Source organism: Schistocerca piceifrons, chromosome X (assembly GCF_021461385.2).
Source record: "Schistocerca piceifrons isolate TAMUIC-IGC-003096 chromosome X, iqSchPice1.1, whole genome shotgun sequence".
In the NCBI taxonomy this organism is placed as follows: Eukaryota; Metazoa; Arthropoda; class Insecta; order Orthoptera; family Acrididae; genus Schistocerca; species Schistocerca piceifrons.
The window spans coordinates 673,818-695,083 of NC_060149.1; the positions used below are offsets into that span (position 1 = coordinate 673,818).

Sequence of the window (21,266 nt, forward strand, 5' to 3'; positions counted from 1 at the left end):
CTTCCCTCACCCGAGCTTGCGCTCCGTCTCTAATGACCTCGTTGTCGACGGGACGTTAAACACTAATCTCCTCCTCCTCCTGAGTGCTCTATATTTGTATCAATATCTTAGGATAATGACATAGTGTTATCAACATGTACATGATAATGACATAGTGTCATCAACATGAATACTCCCTGGTTAATATAAATTTGTATAATGTTTTCTTTTTTATTGTGAAATTAACACTATGTAAGATTCCAAATGTTTTCTATTGTACTACACTAACATTCATATGATTTATATATACATTGTTATGAGAATATAATCATCTTTATACTGTAATTGAACTTATTGATGAAGCCCATTGTATAAGAAAATACTGAATAGCTAATAAAGATTCTTATTCTTATTAAAGTTCAACAACAGTCAATTGATGTTAAACTATTTGATTAAATCAATAAGAACAGATCCTTGAAGTTCTTCACATGTATGACCATCAATCAAAATGTTGATGTCATCTGCAAAAATGGTAAAACAGCACTGCAGCTTTGTACATTGAGGTAAGTCATTTATAAATATGAGGAACAGTAAAGGACCGAGAATGGATCCTTGGGGAACTCCACATTTAATGGTTCTCCAATTAGATGAAACTAGACCACTATGGATCTCATCAGAACTATCTACTACTACTTTTTGCTTTCTATCTTTGAGGTATGAATCTAACCACTTATTTGGTGCGTCACTTATTCCTTATAGGTTTGCTTTCTGTAATAGGATTTGGAGGTTCTCAGTTTCAAAGGCTTTTGACAAGTCGAAAAATAATCCTATTGTTGCCATTTTGTCATTAACTGAATCGAGAACTTTATTTGTGAAAGCATAGATTGCTTGTTCAGTTGACAGACCCTTTCGGAACTCAAACTGACTTTTGCTGAAAATGTTATATTCATCTACGTGTTCCAAAATTATCATATAGAAAACTTTTCCAGAATCTTTGAAAAAGCTGTTAGAATAGAAATTAGCCTGTAATTTGTGACTTCAGTTTTGTCACCTTTCTTCAAAAGGGGTTCTACAACATCATATTTGAGTCAGTCAGGCACTGTTCCGTATTGTAAGGATGTATTGAAAATGTGGACAAGTACATCACTAATAGAAGCACAGCTCTGTTTTAGTAAATTATTAGAAGTATTATCTACCCCAGTGGAATATGTATTCTTGAGAGGGATGATTGTTCTTTTACTTTCAGATGCTGTGACAGGTCTAATATGAATTTTACTTTTAGGTTTGGGTATAGTTTTTTGCATATGACTCAGAACTTAATTAACAGAGTCTATTTCTTTGAAACTGACAAGAAGTGGTTGTTGAAAATATTGGCTACGTTTTCAGGATAGTCTACTAGATTTCCTTCGTGTTTATGTTTGAGTTCTTCTAAAGTTATTATGGTTTTTGGTCTCCCTTGTAACAATATTCCAGATAGTCATTTTGTTATGAGAGTTGTCAATTTCTTGCTCATAATACAATGCTTTTGATTTTTGTATTACCTTCACTAGTAGCTTATACAGTACATTTTATAATGGCCAGTTTACTACGTCTCCTTACACATTCTAACTGCAATTTAATGTTCTTCCCTTGTTTTCATGATTGTTTAATTCCGTTTGTGATTCAGGGTTTGTTCAGTGATTACCAGTATTGCTTCTAATAAATGTTTTTGGGAATACCTCTTCAAAGATGGCTGAGAACTCATTTATGAATATATTAAATTTAGCATTAACCTCAGCCACCTTGTATATTGGACACCAGTCCATCTGTTGCAGTTTTTGTTTAAAGACTTCCAGTGTTTCACTAGTCATTGACCTAATGGATTTCCAGGTGGGGATTAATTTCTTGAGGGGTGCACTGTCATGCAGAGTGAGGAGTTGTCTGTCACTGTCAGACAATACACTCAAGACAGGGATGACAGTAAGCTATGGTACCTACTTAAATCTATAAATATATTCTTATCAAAGTCTGACTCTCAGGTGTGATCCTAATGGGAAAGTCAACTACTGGAATAAGGTTATATGAATTCATTGTTGGAGTTCTACTTTTTTCCTGTTTTCAGTTAAAGAGCCTACATTAAAAAAACCCAGAAAGATAATTTCCTTATTTTTAGAAAATAAATCAGATCACAATACTTCTATTTGAACCAAAAGGCTCCAGGTACCCTGTAAATTGCCACCACTATTACTGGGGAGCTAGCTACTTTAATTTCTATTACATATGCTTCAAGCAGTTGTTCTAAACAGCATTTCCTTACATCTAGCGATCTAAACATGACATTATTTTTAACAAAAAATAGCTACACCATCTCTTTCCTTGTTCCTTGAGTAGTGGCCTAGAATGTTGTAGTCAGAATCTAAATGAAATAAGTTAATGCAACTTGTGATATAATGTTTGGTAAAGCATAATATTTGAGCAGTGTGTGGGTTTTTATGGCTATAGTGACGGACCACGCACCGAAAACAACTTATTACGATAAGACACTTTTATTACCGTTCGTATATTTACAGAAACACAAGAAAAACAATGCACAATTTCAGGACACGTGTATCACTAGTCAAGTCGCAGACGGGACTGCCAAAGAAGCTCGAGTCTCCAAAGACCATTTACCCTGCGCTTCGCCGGTGAGGTTACTGGCAGTCGACTGTCACCACAGAGCCCTCCCCACCCGGGAGTGTGGAGCACTGGGGGAAGGACGTGGGTGTCTTCCTGTGTGGTGGCATTGTGGAATGCTTGCTGGTTGATAGCAGCGTGTGCTGAGTGTCCATACTGTCTGTGCAGGGTGGACTAGCGCTCATATAGTCCGCCATCCAGTGGGGGGGCGGACTGGTCGACCTGCGCGCGTTATCTGGACAGGCACAGGAGATGTCGTTGCAGTACCGGCGGAGAGGGGGATGCGAATCTTCAGCATCCCGTCGGTGCTGAACGTTGCAGTTATGGCAGCCATATCCATCCCATTTGGGATAGGGACTGTGCGCAGGATGGTGATGTGTGACGTGGGTGTGGACCCACATGAAGTGTCCCCTATGCGGAGGACGAAGATGGATCCCTCGTGGAGCTGCAAGGAAAGCTCATCGTGTTGGCACTCAGAGGCGTTGATTGCAATGCAAATTTCGTCGACAGTGGATGTAGGGTGCACTAGGGAGGGTGGGGGCGAAAAGTAATGTAGTTCAGGAGAAACATTGGAACACTCTGTGTAGGTATTGGGTACCAATGCTTGGGACGGTGTAATGTTACATGCAACATGAAGTTGAGCCTGAGGTTGTGGATTGTCACACGTAGTGCCTGTTTGAAACGAGGGTAGAATATCATTGTACGCAACCGCTGAGTTGCCCTCAGGTGTAGGCTCGGTGCACATACAATCATGGTGGGGCGCAGGAGGGTGGGTGGTCTGTGTGGGATCGGGGTCATCACCATCTGATGGAAGAACACTCAACTCGGGGGGGGGGGGGGGGGGGGGGGTGTTACAGATTCTTCAATCGTCGAGGCTGGTTTCAGGCGTTGGAGGGAAACTGTCTGCCGGCGACCACTGACGAGAATGTCCATATTATTGTCCGTGCGAGCCACTACTCGATGTGGGCCAGAGCAGGGTGGCTGTAATGCCGGTTTGACTGTGTCATCCCATAACATAACGAACTCACAAGAGTCCAATGCCGCATGCCTGAACACCCGAGGGCGCGCATGTGGCCGTGGAGGAGGCGTGCGGATCACGGCTATGTGTGTCCGGACCCGTTCAACTAGCATGGGGAGGTTGGATAGGTCGCCAATTGCTTCATCGTTGACGAACTCTGCGGGGAGGACTAGGGTCTCGCCATACAGGAGCTCTGCGAGTGAAGCCTGGAGGTCTGTCTTGTAAGGCGTGCGTATTCCTAGCATAACCCAGAGAAGGGCATCGCACCACTCACCACCGTGGCACATGAGTGCCGCTTTCAGCTTTCTGTGCCACCGCTCGACCAGTCCATTGCTCTGGGGGTGGTGAGCCGTAGTGCGGAATCTATCCACCCCACAGAGGATGCAGATTTTGTTAAACAGCAGGGATTCAAACTGTCTTCTCTGGTCGGTGGTGATGGGTGTAGGACAGCCAAATCGAGCTATCCAGAAGGATACAAAAGCGTGTGCTACGGAATCTGCTGTGATGTCCTGCAGGGGGATTGCCTCCACCCAACGTGTAACGCGATCAATGCCAGACAGGATATACCTGAAACCATCCGACACGGGTCATGGTCCTACGAGATCCACATGTACATGACGGAAGCGGCCTTTCGGGATGTCAAATTTACCTAGACTGGGTTGTGTGTGCCTGCTAACTGGCACTGTAAACAAGCACGAGCCCAAGTACGACAATCCCTCTTCACACCTGGCCACACAAAGCATTCTGTAACCAGCTGCGTAGTAGCCTTAGCACCAGGATGTGCCAGGTTATGTAAAGTAGTGAACACTTGGCAACGCAGCGCAGGGGGAACAATAGGCCGAGCAGCGCCCATGGATGTATCACACCACAGTGGCTTGGCCGAGCCCGGTAGGTTGCACAAAATGATCTGAAGGGAAGTATCTGGGTCCTGTCAGAGGTTGTGCAATTTGGTGTCACTGTCCTGTAAGTGGGCCAATTCATCAAAATTAATGGGGGATGAAATTGCAGTGATACGTGATAGGAAGTCGGCCACCACATTTTCTGACCCTCGAATGTAATGGATGTGTGTTGTGTATTGGCAAATTAAGTCAATTTGCCGGAACCTACGTGGGGGAAGGTCAGTAGCGGGGTTACGGATATCCTCCGCGAGGGGGTGGTGGTCTGTGAAAATTGTTATATTCCTTCCTTCAATGTCTGTGCGGAAATATTTTACAGCTTCATAAACTGCAAGCAATTCTCTGTCGAATGCTGACCATTTACGTTGAGCTGTAGATAATTTTTTGGAAAAAAACGCAGTGGTTGAGTTGTGTCATTGACATGCTGTTGTAGGACTGCACCGATTGTGAAATCACTTGCATCCGCTGTAATGGAGATGCAGGCATCTGGCAAAGGATGGGCGAGAGTGACACCACGTGCTAACGCTGATTTAAGGTCTTCAAAGGCTCTCACCATGTTGTCAGACCACGGTACTCGGCAACTGCCTGAGGTTTGTTTCCCTGCCAATGCATCAATCAAAGTGGCTTGAACTGCTGCCGCCATCGGCAGGTTACGACGGTAGAAATTGACAGTTCTTAAAAACTGGCATAATTCGCGAAACGACACTGGGAGAGGTAGCTCACGAATGCAGTCAACCCCCTCTTGCGGGGGGCATATACCATCCGAGGAGATGGTGTACCCCAGAAAAGTGACAGGAGTGCAGCGGAGTTGTGACTTGTCATTATTGATCTCTACTCCATTACGTGTCAATAAGTCCTGTATCGTGGCCAGATGGAGTTCATGTTCCCCGTCAGAGGGGGATAAAATTAGTATGTCATCGAGGTATGCGTAGCAATATGTGCAGTTAAAAAGAAGTGAGTCTATAAAACACTGCCAAGTTTGGGCCGCATTTTTGAGACCATAAGGCATGTAACAAAATTCGTGCAGGCCAAAAGGTGTGATTACTGCTGTCTTTGGGATGTCACTCTGTTCCATTGGTATCTGTAAATATGGCTCACGGGAGTCCAAGACACTGAAGATGCGTGCTTCGCTAAGTACTTGCGCAAAGTCTCGTACGTGAGGTATCGGGTAATTGTCTAATACCGTCCGCGAGTTGAGGCGACGATAGTCGCCGCAGAGGCGCACAGTGCCGTCCTTTTTGGGAACTAAATGTATGGGGGAGGACCAGTTACTGTCCGATGGGCGAGCAATGCCCGTCGTTAGAAGTTCCTCCACTGCGGCTTTAGCAAGGCGTAGTTTATGTGGTGGCAGTCGGCGCGCTTTATGGCGCACTGGAGGCTCATCTGCCATGAAAATTTTGTGTGTCGTGCCATTCGTGATAGCGTTCAGCTCGGCTGGCGAACTCATTCGGGGGCCATCGTGAACGGGGATCGGTAGCACACAAGAGTCACTAACCTGACGTGCCAAGGAAGCTGTCTGCTTCGGTGGCGCCAAAGTTCCACGAGGTGCATCTCCGGTGTCAGACGGTGGCGGCTTTGGCAGGCGTCGTGCCTCGGTGAGGGCTCGCGTAGCCAACGATCTGGCACAGTTCCGTTTGGCGTTGTGAGCACGGAGATCGTCGACTGCAGGGCGTTTGGGCTGGAGATGGGCAGTGGAAATTGTGAGGCTGTCCGCCAATGAAGATCACTTGATGGGGGCTGTGTCCAGGTCGTCAGGCAGCTGAGGGGGAGGGGAGGCCAAAGAGGCGACTGAACATGCAATGTGCGTGGACAAGGCGTGGTGCAATAATGCGGCTGACTGAAGATCTGGAGACAGTCCGAAGTGGAAAAGGAAGTCGATGCCTAATACTGGATCTTCGACATCAGCCACGTAGAAGGACCAAGTGAACTGTTTACCAGGTACGAGTTCAATAGGTAACTCGGCCAAACCCTCGGCACGAAGTGTCGACTTATTTGCTGCTCGAAGGGACAGTTTGGTTGGTGTCATGTCCTTTACAGAAAATGTGGGAGGTATGACACTAATGTCTGCTCCGGTATCGACGAGAAAATACCAGCGCGAACCTAGATCCAAGGCGTACAGATGTCCTCGTGGGGTGGGGGATCTGACAGAATGCAATGTCTGTGGGCGTCCCTGCCTGTATCCGCAGGCCGTGGCACTGTGCTGCGTGGGGGAAGGTGGCTGTGTCGAATAATGGCGTATGCCTGGTCCGCCAGCCGTAGTTTATCCTTGAGTGACGCTTTGGTATGTGGAAGCAAATGTAACTGCAGTTGTTGCGGCAGCTTCACCAACCACAATGCACCGAGCGCTAAGTTCGGCAGGATCTCGGTACCGACCTGTGCACGCAAGCATCACCACAGCTGTGAGGGTGTTCTGTCGCCTAAAGTCTCGTCGTAAATTATGTTGTGAATAGTATCGGCCAGCGGACGAGAGAGGCCTTCGATAAGTAATGCGTGAGCAGAGGCATATTTGTTGCTCTTAGGTGGGTTCAGCAATAAGTCACTGATGAGATCAGGGTGGTTGTCCAGGTGGTTCACTAAACACACGAAACGGGTGCTGTCGTCCGCAATACCGTGTATGTCCAACATGTTGTCCACCAAGGTAAACCACGTCACTGGGTTGTCCGGTTTTAATGACGGCAGCTTCGGAAAACTTTCCAGTCCCTGGGTATGGATCTTTCTATCAGAGAGCGGCTGTATACAATTGCCAAATGTGAAGCTGTTTTATCAGTGCACTCTGAAAGGAACCTGACTGGTATACAATCTGGACCAGAGACATTGTCTTTATTAAGTATGTAAAGCTGCTTTGCTACACCAAGGATATCTACTTCTAAATTACTCATGTTGACATTTGTTCTTGATTCAGATTCTGGAATATTTACTTAATTTTTTTTGTGAAGGAATTTCAGAAAACTGTGTTTAGTAACTCTGCTGTAATGCACTGTCATGAATATCGTCAGCATTGTTATCACACAGCTGTGAAGATTAAAGCAACATGTGCTGAATTAACTGTTACACTATGAGCCAGAAAGTACAAAACTGACTGAAAGCACGAGATGGAATTGTGGATGTAGCTAGATTCCTGCAAGCATTGACAGACAGTTTGAACAATGCAAGGACAGGAGTGGCTGCATTACAAGAAGCAGTACATCATGCTGTCCACAGGCAACTGAGTTCTATGTTGTTGCCTCCACAGTAATTCCTAGCCAGACTATGCAGAGAACAGAAGGAATTACAACAGAGAGTGGAACCAACCATGGGAAGCTTGGAATTATTTTACTGTGTCAACCATTGAAATGAATACTGATGGAGCAAGGTTACTTTTGGTAATTCAGTTCGCAGTAGCATGCATGAATGCTCAATATCAATGTTTCACACTATGCCCCTATCCAGTGAAGTGAAAAATTATAGGGAAAAACCAACTTATGGGGATATCAGAGGCAAGTATACAATTTACTTGAGTAGAATGACACAGATTTGCCCACAGGCATGCAAGGTACAATTATTGTTGTGAAAAACTGAAGCAACTGAATGTAAAAAGGAATTATTAACTCCACATACTCATATACAGAGAGTAGGCACACCATGAGTCTCTTGAAATATATGTTGTTAGGGTGGGGGCTGTTTGTAATATCTTTTGTAGAGTGGGTAGTAGATATCTCTAGTGACCAACTCTTCCATTGGGAATACATCATTTGTTTCTGTTGCTAAAAGTAATTTGAGTCCCAGATAAACTAGGGAATGAATGGTTCAACCAGACAGAGACTCATTGTCTCAGTGGGCTTCATACAACTGAGCTGTGGCAGGTTCTGCAAATGGTTCCTCAGAAATTACTGTTCAGTTAAACAGCTCTCTACCACATCAGAATAATAGCACACTTTGAGGTAGAGGCTTTTTTTTTTAAGATTTGTACAATCCTCACAATCTGGCCAGTGAAGTAAAGATTCCCATTCCTTGTCAGACACAATGCTCCACCACTGCAATGCATGGTGGTCCCAGATGCATACACAGAGCCTATGGAACAAGTACTAATCTAATCTAATCGACATAAGGGAAGAGGAGGAAGGCAAATAGAAAAGAATACTGTACTTGGGTATCTGATGGCAGAGGAGCATGTTAACCTAGAGCAGAAGTGTACAGACTTGCTAGTACTGTGGGCCACAAACCCCTCACTGGTAATGACATAAGGGCTGGGAAAAAATTTTTTTCATAAATATTATCATGCTGAAACATGCCATTTCATAGTTTCCACAAGTGCTCACCCTCTTTTGCTGGAGGAAATGAAAGATGATTTTTTTTTAACAAAAAAGAATGGACAGTGGGGTGTGGGTCACCATAAGATCAATGGTAGGTCACAGAGATTTCGTCCACTGTCTGTGCATCTCTGACCTAGAATTAACCAGATATTTGATAGTGGTGAATAAGACTTGGAAACTGTTTCATTTGAATGGTAATCTTTATTTCAGCTATACAAGGAAACTGTTATACACTATACAAAGCATTACACAAACACAAAGCCTCCGTGACATACAAGAATACATTATTACACAACAAAGCACCAAGAAATTATAATGTAAGTAATGAAAAATAAAATTTATTAATTGAGTTTATAGGTACTCATAGTACATTTTATGTTTCAGTCTCAAAATATTTTTGGAAAAATATTATGAATAAGTGTAAATCAAATACACAAAAGAGCATATTTGCCACATTATTTCATTACACAAAATTCATTAAAGAGTCTCCCTAAACTTGCATTTGGTAACCCTATGAAATGCCACACAGAAAAGGGACATACACAAAAGTAAAATTATGTGTGTTTAACAATACATTAAATTATCTTCAATAATAAGAGTCATGTTGCCAGCTGCACAAGAAAAAGATGTGCATTTTTAAACACATCTTTTCAGTTTTTAATTATTATAGCTACAGAAAGAAAGGTCCAAACAATAGATCTCTTTCACAAAATCAAAGGTACCCAAGTACATTATCAAGGAAACAGCAAGAAAAACTCCAACTTTCATGATGTCCAACTAGCTTGCAGACAATTTTTTCTCTTTACCCGCAAAACTGCAGATGATTATGTGCTCCGCAAAACACTGATGCCAATACAACCAACACAGTATTCTGTACTAAAACAACTTTTTTCCTCCTGAATGGCTGACCTAATTGGAACCAAGCTCTCAACCATCATTGTCAGCAAATTTATACAAAGAGAAAAGCAATTCCAACAACAAACTTGTGTAGGTGGTAGTATGGACAAAAAAATCCTGTAAATATGGACTCTGAAGTACATACCTCATGAGCTATGGGCACTTATGCATTTTTGCTACTTTGAAACACACCTCTTCTGCTGAGTAAGTGGTCATATCTCTTAAGTTATGTGCTTTAGAGTTCATGTTCACTGGAAGTTTTTTTCTTGTTTTGATCCATACTACCGCCTCAAAGTTTGTCGATGGAGTTCTAGTTCACCCTGTATAACTGACCCTTAACAGCTCACATTGGATCAACATGACAAGTGTGTTTCTTCTGCTGCTGATCTTTCTCATGAAGTGAAGCACAAATGCAGCTGATCCCATGTAAAATTCTCTGGTTTCAGCCTGTATGCTCTGTATTTAAAACCATTGTCAGCCTCATTATTTCCTTCTATGGCGCATTTTGAACTGACATGACCACCTGTCTTGCTCCTTATTTCAGCAAAATGACCTGACGCAATCACTCATGTTGCTCAGTACTTCAGTGTTTTGATAAAAAGTGAGCATATAGCGTTATTATACTATATGTTTCATTTTTTTCAACATACAAGTAAATTCACCACTATCACTATTCTGACTATTACATGTCTTGTTAAGTGTTCACTGTATGCAACAAAGGTTCCAATGTTGTTTCTCATGTCTTTTCAGAAATTGTCAAAGTTCCTCACCAATAAAGGAATTATGGCAGAGCTGCTGCTGCAAACTGAAGACAAATAGTCTCTGTGTGAGATCATACAAAATGAAGATTGGAGTGTGAATAGGAATGTGACAAAACGGACCATACACCACCACATTAACATGTGAAATGGAGAAGGCTATTAAGACTCTCAGAAAGATTAAAGCAATAGGTTGTGATAAAATACTAGCTGAAGCTCTAAAGGCCTTGAGATATAGAGTAATATGAATCTTAGCAAACTCATCAATAGGATATAGAGGACATTTGGCCTGAATATATTCTTAAAAATTTTCTTATACTTTTACCAAAGAAACAATACCAATGAATGCAAATATTACAGGGCAGTTAATTTCATACTGTACATTTGGAAGGCCTTGTGTAGCTTTTTACTCAAAAGATTAGAAAGAAAAGTTGAAGAAAACATGGGGGAAGGATTAGCTTGGATTTAGGAAAGAAAAAGGACCACGAGATGCTATTAGATGTTTGGGGATGTTACAGCAAAGAATGCTAGAAGTTAACACAGATAAGTACATTATTTCTGTTGGCTGGCAAAAGGTATTTGATAGGGCTGATTGGAGTATCCTCGTGAATACCTTAGAAGATGTTGTGTAGACTAAAAGAACAGGAGACTCATACAGGACTATATACAATACCGAAACTGGTACAAAGGACTGGCTATGAGGAAACAAACAAGGCTGGGCTGATATCAGAAGATGTGTTAGACAAGGTGGTTTTTGTCACCAACTCTTTTCAATATTTATACAGAGAAATAAACAGACTATTAGAAAAAAAGCAAGAGGCATAATAAGAGGAGCAAGAGGAGAACAAAGGCAATTTAAATATGCAGATGATCAAGCAGTGTCAGCTGAAACAGAGGAAGAACTATAATTTATGATGTAGAGGATTGTAAATGAGAGAAAAAGAGTATGGAATGAGGATTAATACAAGAAAGACCACAGTGATGAGAATCTGCTAACGTAGGTTCTGTCAAAATATGATTGGAACAAAAGACTTTGGACCAATTAAAATCTTTTGGATACCTAAAATGTTTTTTGGCTTAAAATGAAAGCTCTGTGCAGGAAATAAGAAGCAGAATATCTATGAGTAAAATAAGATTTTGTAAAGGTGAAAGTTTCACTGACTCCAAAAAACATTCTGATAAAATTAAAAAAGAGACTTGCCAAGTCTGGAGGGTCGTATCATATGGCAGTGAATCATGTGCAGTCAAAATGAAAGCGGAAATTTACCTGGATAGTTCTGAAATGCAGCTGTGGAGAAAAATGTTAAACAAATTTATTTATTTATTGTCCTCTGAATCAATACTGTACATGACATGCACATGGTGATGCATGGACTGACAATTTGGCAAATGAGGAAGTATTTCTAAGAATAGGAAGGGTAAGAAAACCAGTGGAAATGATAAGACTGAGGAAAAAATCTTGCCTGGGAAGAAATTGCCAACAGCCAAGTCTCACAGAATGAAAGATTGCAAGAAAGGGAGTGAGAGGGAGAAGAAGACTTTGAATGCTGGATAACATTAAAAGGCAGATGAAGGATGAAGCATGGGGCAACGGAAAGTGTAGAGCATCTGGCTGGTACCTGTTATAAGATAGATATACCAATGAAGAAGTAACAGTGAGCAAATCAAATTACACATAAAACCAGTTTAAAAATTGGAGAAGACCAAAAATCTGCTACATCATTTCTTGGAAGTTGGACATTTTAGAGCTGACCAAAAAACGAAGACACCAATGCAATTCTTTCCCTTTATTTTGATAAGAAATGAATGGATGGCACTGTTATGTACACTAATACACACATTATGCCATTTGTTGAACAGTCTGGCACTTACATTGCATTACACGGCAATTACAGTATTGGCCAGAAGAACAAGGTCAGCATCTGTAGGTTTTTTTCCATTCGTTAATGTGTCTGTTCTGAATTTGTATGCCGTTTACCAGCTGATCTCACGCATGAAAGTAACAAGACGAGAATTCCCGAGTAATCTGGTTAAGGACTTGGTGGTCGACTATGTTGCCAAAGAACATACAAGCTGAGGAATTATTAAACAGAAATAAAAAAAGTAGTCACCAGTGTACATTAAAAAAGCATAATTGTCACTGACACAGTGATAATGTAAATACTAAATTGCTTTACTAACCAGGGCCCTACATTCTGCTTATAAGCTGACTAGTTGATGTAAATACTACACTGCTTCACTAATCATTGCACTGCATTCTACTTATAAGCTGACTAGCTGATGTAAATACTACACTGCTTTACTAACTGGTGCCCTACTTTCTACTTATAAGTTGACTAACTGATATAAATACTATGTTGCTTTACTAACCGGTGTCCTACATTCTACATATAAGCTGACTAGCTGATGTAAATACTACATTACCTTACTAACCGGTGCCCTACATTCTGATTATCAGCTGACTAGCTGAGCCTGCAATAGGAGATCTAATCTAGAGTCTGTGTGCCCAGACAAGATAGGTCTAACTGCTATATCTGACATCAAGAAACATCTTTACATTCTAACATTTAATGTTCCAGATTTAAAAAAAATTGAAATACCAATATGTGATTTCTGTCTTAATGCCATCCTTGAAAGAAACAGAAATTACTGTATACTTCTGTATTCTAAGAACTGTGGGGCACTTTAGGAGTCAGTATTTTACCTCAACTCAGCTTAAACATCACATGAGTTTGGTATTTTAAACAGGAAACATGAAACAGTTTTTAATTTTTCAGTGTGAATTCTTTTCCCAACTACTAATGCACTTCTTACATTCCTGCAACTACCAAACAGAGGAACTATGTAATTCCTTTTCTCATAAGTAAATCTGAAAGATTTTACAATTCCGGCAAAACCAACAACACATTTTAAGGAGCAATGTTTGTCATTCTTATTTTCTTGGTTCTGAAAATACAGCTCCATTTTGAACCAGACGGAAAAAAATTCAAATTAACTTGTGTGTATTGCATTTTGTATGATTTCCTCTGTATCTGAAGTGAAGCATTCTGAGCACCTGTCATAACTTCTTAATGCAATTACTGAACAGATCTGATCCTAGTCAGCTCCAACAGCTGAAATTGTAACTCCTTGTCATCACAAAGTATGACACATATAGTTAAGTTATATAATGATTATTGTGCCAGAAGCTAGACTGTCAAAATATAAACAGCTGTACTTTTTCTCGTTATAATGAAACCACAGAATGCAATACATAAGTGTATGGAATGCAATAAGAAGTTGTACATTGTAATATCAAATCCAAAGACCTTAACCAAGGAAATGGTTTCGTATTTTGTTTAAGCAGCTACCGACAATACAAAGGTAACCTACACATACTGTGATACATCATGTATAAAAAGCCATTAGTAACAGCAGATCACATTTAAACAGAAAACAGGACCCCTCCTTTGTTTCCACCATACTGGGATTCCCACCAGAGTACTGGTTCTCAATTTCAAACAGGATATCAGTGTTGTCTGTTGAGAGTCTGACTTAATTCTGATACACAGATGCAATACAGTTAAATTACATTAGGGTAGCATATAATACACAGAACTTTGTATATTACAAATTTTTGCTGCTTATTTTTGTTATGGTAGACATAAATGTAAGTGCAGAAACCATGTTACAAGCTGTAGCTTTTACTGTTACTTTAAAACTCTGGTGGTACACAAGCAGTCCCCACTTCTCCCCCCTTCATACACACCCCTGAAACCGTAAATATAGCTCAACAGATATGTCGCACCACATTCTCATACTCATCGGGTGTTAAATGATTGAGTACCTCACAAAACTTCAACTCTGGGTGCATACACCTCCTTGAACACACATTTCTTACATCAGTTACACTATTTAAGTATTCTCTTTCTGGAACAATCTCAGCATAAATCCTGGAATATGATATGAAGCAGCAAGGAATAAAATTTTCAAAATATGCACCAGTGCAAACATCACACTTCCGTGCCCTCTGCAAGTACTCCACAACAGAATTTGGTAGAGTGCGCCATGATACAGGCACTCTGAAACAAGAAAATGTCATTTCAAAGTGAATATTAAGGAAAAAAATAATGGTACCACTCAATATACAAGCAGATTCACATTGCTACAAAATCTGCCACACCATCACAACTGTCAGTTAAAAAAATGGCTACATGTTTCTCAAAACCACACTGTTTAGAATTACAAAACTATTTTCACAAGAGGGGATTAATAAGCATGGGAAAAACTGTAATAAATTAGAAAAATAGTAAGGCACTTTTTGTGTGTGTGTGTGTGTGTGTGTGTGTGTGTGTGTGTGTGTGTGTGTGTGTGTGTGTGTGTGTGTGTGTGTGTTAATTTGGTAGCTAAAGAAGCCAGCTGCATTGTCCTGACAGCTGCAATATTTCTGCTGCTACCTTTGGTTCAGTAGATTACAACAGATGAGGAAATGAGAAAGTGCACAATACCATATTGGAGTTAAAAGGTGTTCAAAATAGCTGACACCATAAGCCTATCAGAAGGAAGAATACCGCATATTTTACACTGAGAACTGTTAGGGACAACTCTGAACAATACCACATTTGTGGAACAGCGACAAAAATTAGATGAAAAAATAAATTTTTCAGCAATATTTGGACCAGTTCTGAAGCAAACATTACTGATTTTTGTGGTAACAAAGCACATGAGATAAGTATGTGCAACAGTAAAACAGTTTGATGACAACACAAAACTATTTGGACCAGTTCTGAAGCAAACATTACTGATTTTTGTGGTAACAAAGCACATGAGAAAAGTATGTGCAACAGTAAAACAGTCTGATGCCAACACAAAACTTTATGATACAGGACAAGCATTTGCATATACATGTCCAAAATAGCCAAAAACAGAGTCCATGACAATAGCAAAGCTCAGTTCATGAGAGCAGCGTATTAGTAATGATCGTAACAGTGCAAGTGAGAGTGAATTATGAATTTTGTGGTCTCTTCCCCAGCTTATATGGCAGCAGTTGGTGCCGCAATGTGCCGTAGTAGTACTGGTAGGCACAGGCATCAGTGAGGCCCTGCCCCGGGGTCGTCGGTGGTGCGGGCTGGCAGCTGGCCTGTACTGAGCCTAGCAAAGGTGCATGCAAGCTGGCAGCATTGGCTCATGTGGGTGCCCTGCAGAGGTGGATGCAATGTCCAGTGCTGGTCTGACAGCTTCCAGACCAGCAATGGCCTGATTGGTCCTCACTCAGTATGCGAGGGGGAAAATTGCTGATTTACTGGCAGCAGAGGAGGTAGCCACCAGTGAAGAGTGGTAATATGGGTGTGTTACAATAATTTTGTGCATCAATTTGTTTCTGTGAATGAAAAATCAATTCATCCCTTCATACCAGAAACAAAAAATCAACCGAAGTATGTGTGGAAACTGTGGGCCAGAACTACACAAGGCAAAGCCTGCCACAGGAATTGTAGCCCATGTTTTCGGGGTACAGAAGGGATTCTTGTTATTGAGAATCTTGCAGAAGGGACAAACAATAACTGGCAAGACTTAAAAAGTCTTCCAGACAAACTAAATGAAATAAAACATGTAAAGAGAAGCCTGGGAAAAGTTACATCAGTGTACCTGCACACAATGGTGCTTTGGTGCACAGAAAATTGTGCAATTTCAAGTACAAATTCTTGGATTACTCACCAAATTCACCAGATTAGGCACCCCTCTAACAATCACTTACTTCCACAGATCAAACTTTTTTTGGCTATAGATCTTCTGAGTGTGATGAGAGCTTTATGTCAGTTGTAGACAGGAATTTTGTAGACATTTCAATAATTACACTTGAAGGATCTGATCTACTCACCAGAGAATGTTGTACAAAGTCTCTTTTTAGTCTTTTTAGTTCATGCTCTGTGTTGAGAAGTTAGTGTGTTTTTGACATAAACGACATTGCATTTCACTGCCTGATTGAGGAATTTTCAACTAACCGTACACTTTCTGTGACACTCACTAAGACCGCTATGTTTTTTATGCCCCAGATGTGAGTTTCCCCTGCCACAAGAATGCCACAAATTCTTCTCTCCCATGCTGCTGCCAAGTCATGTTCCCCACCCCCTGCCCCTCTCCCTCCTTTCAGTACTTACCAACACAGTATAAATTTTACAGCATTTGATGCATTGTTGCAAGAGAAGCAAAGAGAGGAATGTACCTTCTCGGCAGGTTTTTCGGTACATCCTTCTTTGGAAAGTTGTGAAAGAAAATAAAATTTCAAATTGATCCCTATATTTCTTTCCAAATGACCACAAGGAGGATAATGACATAACAGATAACAAACAATGATCACAAATGACACAAAGATTAGATTAGATTAGATTAGATTAGATTAGATTAATACTAGTTCCATGGATCATGAATACGATATTTCGTAATGATGTGGAACGAGTCGAATTTTCTAATACATGACATAATTAGGTTAATTTAACAACATACTTATGTTAATATAACAACTTTATTTTTTTGTGTTTTTTGTTTTTCTTTATTTTTTTATTTTTTAAATATTTTTTTTCTTTTTTTCTTAATTTATATCTAAAAATTCCTCTATCGAGTAGAAGGAGTTGTCATTCAGAAATTCTTTTAATTTCGTCTTAAATACTTGTTGGTTATCTGTCAGACTTTTGATACTATTTGGTAAGTGACCAAAGACTTTAGTGCCAGTATAATTCACCCCTTTCTGTGCCAAAGTTAGATTTAATCTTGAATAGTGAAGATCATCCTTTCTCCTAGTATTGTAGTTATGCACACTGCTATTACTTTTGAATTGGGTTTGGTTGTTAATAACAAATTTCATAAGAGTATATATACTGAAGCTACTGTGAATATCCCTAGATCCTTAAATAAATGTCTGCAGGATGATCTTGGGTGGACTCCAGCTTTTATTCTGATTACACGCTTTTGTGCAATAAATACTTTATTCCTCAGTGATGATAGGCGTAGTAAGCTAATTTACTAAGATGTTTATCACCAAAATTTGCAATGACCCTTATTGCATAAGTAGCTGAACTCAAACGTTTCAGCAGATCATCAATGTGTTTCTTCCAATTTAATCTCTCATCAATGGACACACCTAAAAATTTGGAATATTCTACCTTAGCTATATGCTTCTGATTATGGTCTATATTTATTAATGGCATCATACCATTCCCTGTACGGGACTGTATGTACTTTCAAATTCAGTGAGAGTCCGTTTACAAGGAACCACTTAGTAATTTTCTGAAAGACAGTATTGACAATTTCATCAGTTAATTCTTGTTTGTCAGGTGTGATTACTATACTTGTATCATGAGCAAAGAGAACTAACTTTGCCTCTTCATGAATATAGAATGGCAAGTCGTTAATATATAATAAGAACAACAAAGGACCCAAGACTGACCCTTGTGGAACCCCATTCTTGATAGTTCCCCAGTTTGAGGAATGTGCTGATCTTTGCATGTTACGAGAACTACTTATTTCAACTTTCTGCACTCTTCCAGTTAGGTACGAATTAAACCATTTGTGCACTGTCCCACTCATGCCACAATACTTGAGGTTGTCTAGCAGAATTTCATGATTTACACAATCAAAAGCCTTTGAGAGACCACAAAAAATCCCAATGGGTGGTGTTCGGTTATTCAGATCATTCAAAATTTGACTGGTGAAAGCATATATGGCATTTTCTGTTGAAAAACCTTTCTGGAAACCAAACTGCCATTTTGTTAGTACTTCATTTTTACAGATATGTGAAGCTACTCTTGAATACATTACTTTCTCAAAAATTTTGGATAAAGCTGTTAGAAGGGAGATTGGACGGTAATTGTTAACATCAGATCTATCCCCCTTTTTATGCAAAGGTATAACAATAGCATATTTCAGTCTATCAGGGAAAATGCCTTGTTCCAGAGAGCTATTACACAGGTGGCTGAGAATCTTACTTATCTGTTGAGAACAAGCTTTTAGTATTTTGCTGGAAATGCCATCAATTCCATGTGAGTTTTTGCTTTTAAGCAAGTTTATTATTTTCCTAATTTCAGAGGGAGAAGTGGGTGAGATTTCAATTGTATCAAATTGCCTAGGTATGGCCTCTTCCATTAACAGCCTAGCATCTTCTAATGAACACCTGGATCCTACTATATCCACAACATTTAGAAAATGATTATTAAAAATATTTTCAACTTCTGACTTTTTGTTTGTAAAGTTTTCATTCAATTTGATGGTAATACTGTCTTCCTCTGCTCTTGGTTGACCTGTTTCTCTTTTAATAATATTCCAAATTGTTTTAATTTTATTATCAGAGTTGCTGATTTCAGACATGATACACATACTCCTGGATTTTTTAATAACTTTTCTTAATATAACACAGTAGTTTTTATAATTTTTGATAGTTTCTGGGTCACTACTCTTTCTTGCTGTCAGATACATTTCCCTTTTCCGGTTACAAGATATTTTTATACCCTTAGTAAGCCATGGTTTGTTACAAGGTTTCGTACGAGTATATTTAACTATTTTCTTGGGGAACCAGTTTTCAAATGCATTTACAAAAATGTCATGAAATAAATTAATTTTAAATTGGCATCAGGTTCATGGTACACCTCATCCCAGTCTAACTGCTGTAGGCTTTCCCTGAAATTTGCAATTGTTAAATCGTTGACTGAACGTACTATTTTGGAGGACTGTTTAGTATTGCTGAATGGAGCTATGTCATATATTGTAACTAGCTGTGCACCATGATCAGAAAGACCATTCTCAACAGGCTGAGCATTTATCTGGTTAAACTTATCTTGGTCTATAAAGAAGTTATCTATCAGTGAGCTGTTATCCTTTACCACCCGAGTAGGAAAATCAATAACGGGTGTCAAATTGAAAGAACCGAGTAATACTTCAAGGTCATTTTTCCTATTACCCTCTTTCAGAGAATCTACATTGAAGTCCCCACAAATAATAATTTGCTTCCCCCTGTCTGACAGATAGCACAACAAAGGAGTCCAAATTTTTCAGAAATAGATGAAAATTTCCTGATGGGGACCTATATACAGTTACAATTATAAATGTGCCTTTATTTAATTTAAGCTCACATGCACATGCTTCTATATGTTTCTCTACACAAAACTTTTTTGTTTCTATACTTTTTGCACAATGATAACTTTTGACATATATGGCAACTCCTCCTTTCTCCATATTTTCTCTCATTACATGTGCAGAGAGCTTATATCCACTTACATTTACCTTATCCATATCAGTAACAATGTGATGCTCAGACAGGCATAGTATATCTATTTCATTCTCAGCTTCTAAATCTTCTAAACAAACCAGAAGCTCATCTACTTTATTCATTAAACTCCCAATATTTTGATGAAATATACTTACATTATTTTTAATTATACTTTTATGAGAACCTTTCCCTATTCTAACATTTGCAGTACTCTCCTGTCTGAGTTTCTCATTGTGCTTAGGCCTAGTTCCTATACCAGATAAAACAAATTAAATGCAAAATAGTACGTACTAATAGATTCAGTTACTCAGTCATATAAAATTCATCCAGTAACATGACGCAGCTAGTGTTTTTGCTTTCTATCATTACTTTGCTTGAAGTGTAAGTCAAAGCTGCACTGTTTGTACTGAAGCATGTGCAAAATGATCTGATATTCACAGTTATAGAGTGAGGAGTCTATTACTGAAATCCCAATTTCTCGGACAGCCCTTGGATCTGCCAATACCTGCACACATTCTGTTCAGCGACTTCCATACAAGCCATGACTGTTTAACATTGAGGCAGAAAACATTCTTGTGGCAGCATCTATGTTTACAATGTCTCCCCACTTGTCTTCCACAGCTCTACCATGGACTGTGGCAGGCCGTAATTAGGTGGAACCCAAGTACTCAAGAAAATGTTATTACATTACACTACACTGTCATTCAGTAATCTAATGCCCATTTTGTGGATGAAATTCATGCAACTGAATCTTCAATCAGTTTTCCTGTGCAGCAAACACTAATGTTTGTAATGGTGAGCGACGCCACTGTGAGCTTGCTAATCAGCTCATAATGCTGTTCCTCACGGGCACTTGTTATCTGATATTGATAGAGCATCCCTTAAATGATAGTGTCTTACCCAATACTATCCTAAGATACTCTGGCAGTATCATGGTACTCCATGGTGATGTCACTGTATTGTATGTGCTTTGTTCTGCTTGCTTGCCAATTTCTCAAGTGGAAGGCTAAAAGCTGTTTTCTGGTAGTTTATGTAGTTGCCCGTAGATGACTACCCAGTGCAGCTATGTCATTACGCAATATGTCAAAGTCGGAATGGTGATGATAAGGCAACAACAAGTGTGTGGCAGTCTCCATTTAATATTGTATGGACGTTGTCAATGGTACAAGGGTTTGTGTCCCATTTCAAAGAAAAAAACAATATATTCGTAAAAAAGTACAAAACAAAATAATACAATGAAGTTAATAATCATACAATGAAATTAATATAGCTTATATACATCCCTGCTTGTTATTTTAAATGCATAGTCTGTTTTTCATAAGGCTTTAGTCTTGTCCTCCCTAAACGGCAAGACCTTATATACACAACACTGCTTAAGTATATATTTACATCACACAACAGCTGTCCTTTAAGTATGTAAATGTAATGAATGATTAGGTAATGAATGATTAGGTACAGATAGAGTATTTTCCATTTTGCCTTTATAAATATCATCAGAAAAAATTTATTGACCTACATAGTCATTTACAGACTAAA

At 39.7% G+C, this 21,266-nt stretch overlaps 1 protein-coding gene across 3 annotated transcripts in view; it reads right to left on the reverse strand.

The window, feature by feature from the left end:
* Positions 1-9,105: 9,105 nt before the first annotated feature.
* The window catches only part of LOC124723123 (leucine-rich repeat protein 1-like), a 145,387-nt gene continuing 133,226 nt past the window's right edge, over positions 9,106-21,266 (reverse strand). For all 3 annotated transcript variants that reach the window (XM_047248305.1, XM_047248306.1, XM_047248307.1), the window contains exon 7: positions 9,106-14,553. In XM_047248305.1, the coding sequence (XP_047104261.1) occupies positions 14,262-14,553 (292 nt within the window). In that variant the 3' untranslated portion in view covers positions 9,106-14,261. The remainder of the gene's footprint in view (positions 14,554-21,266) is intronic.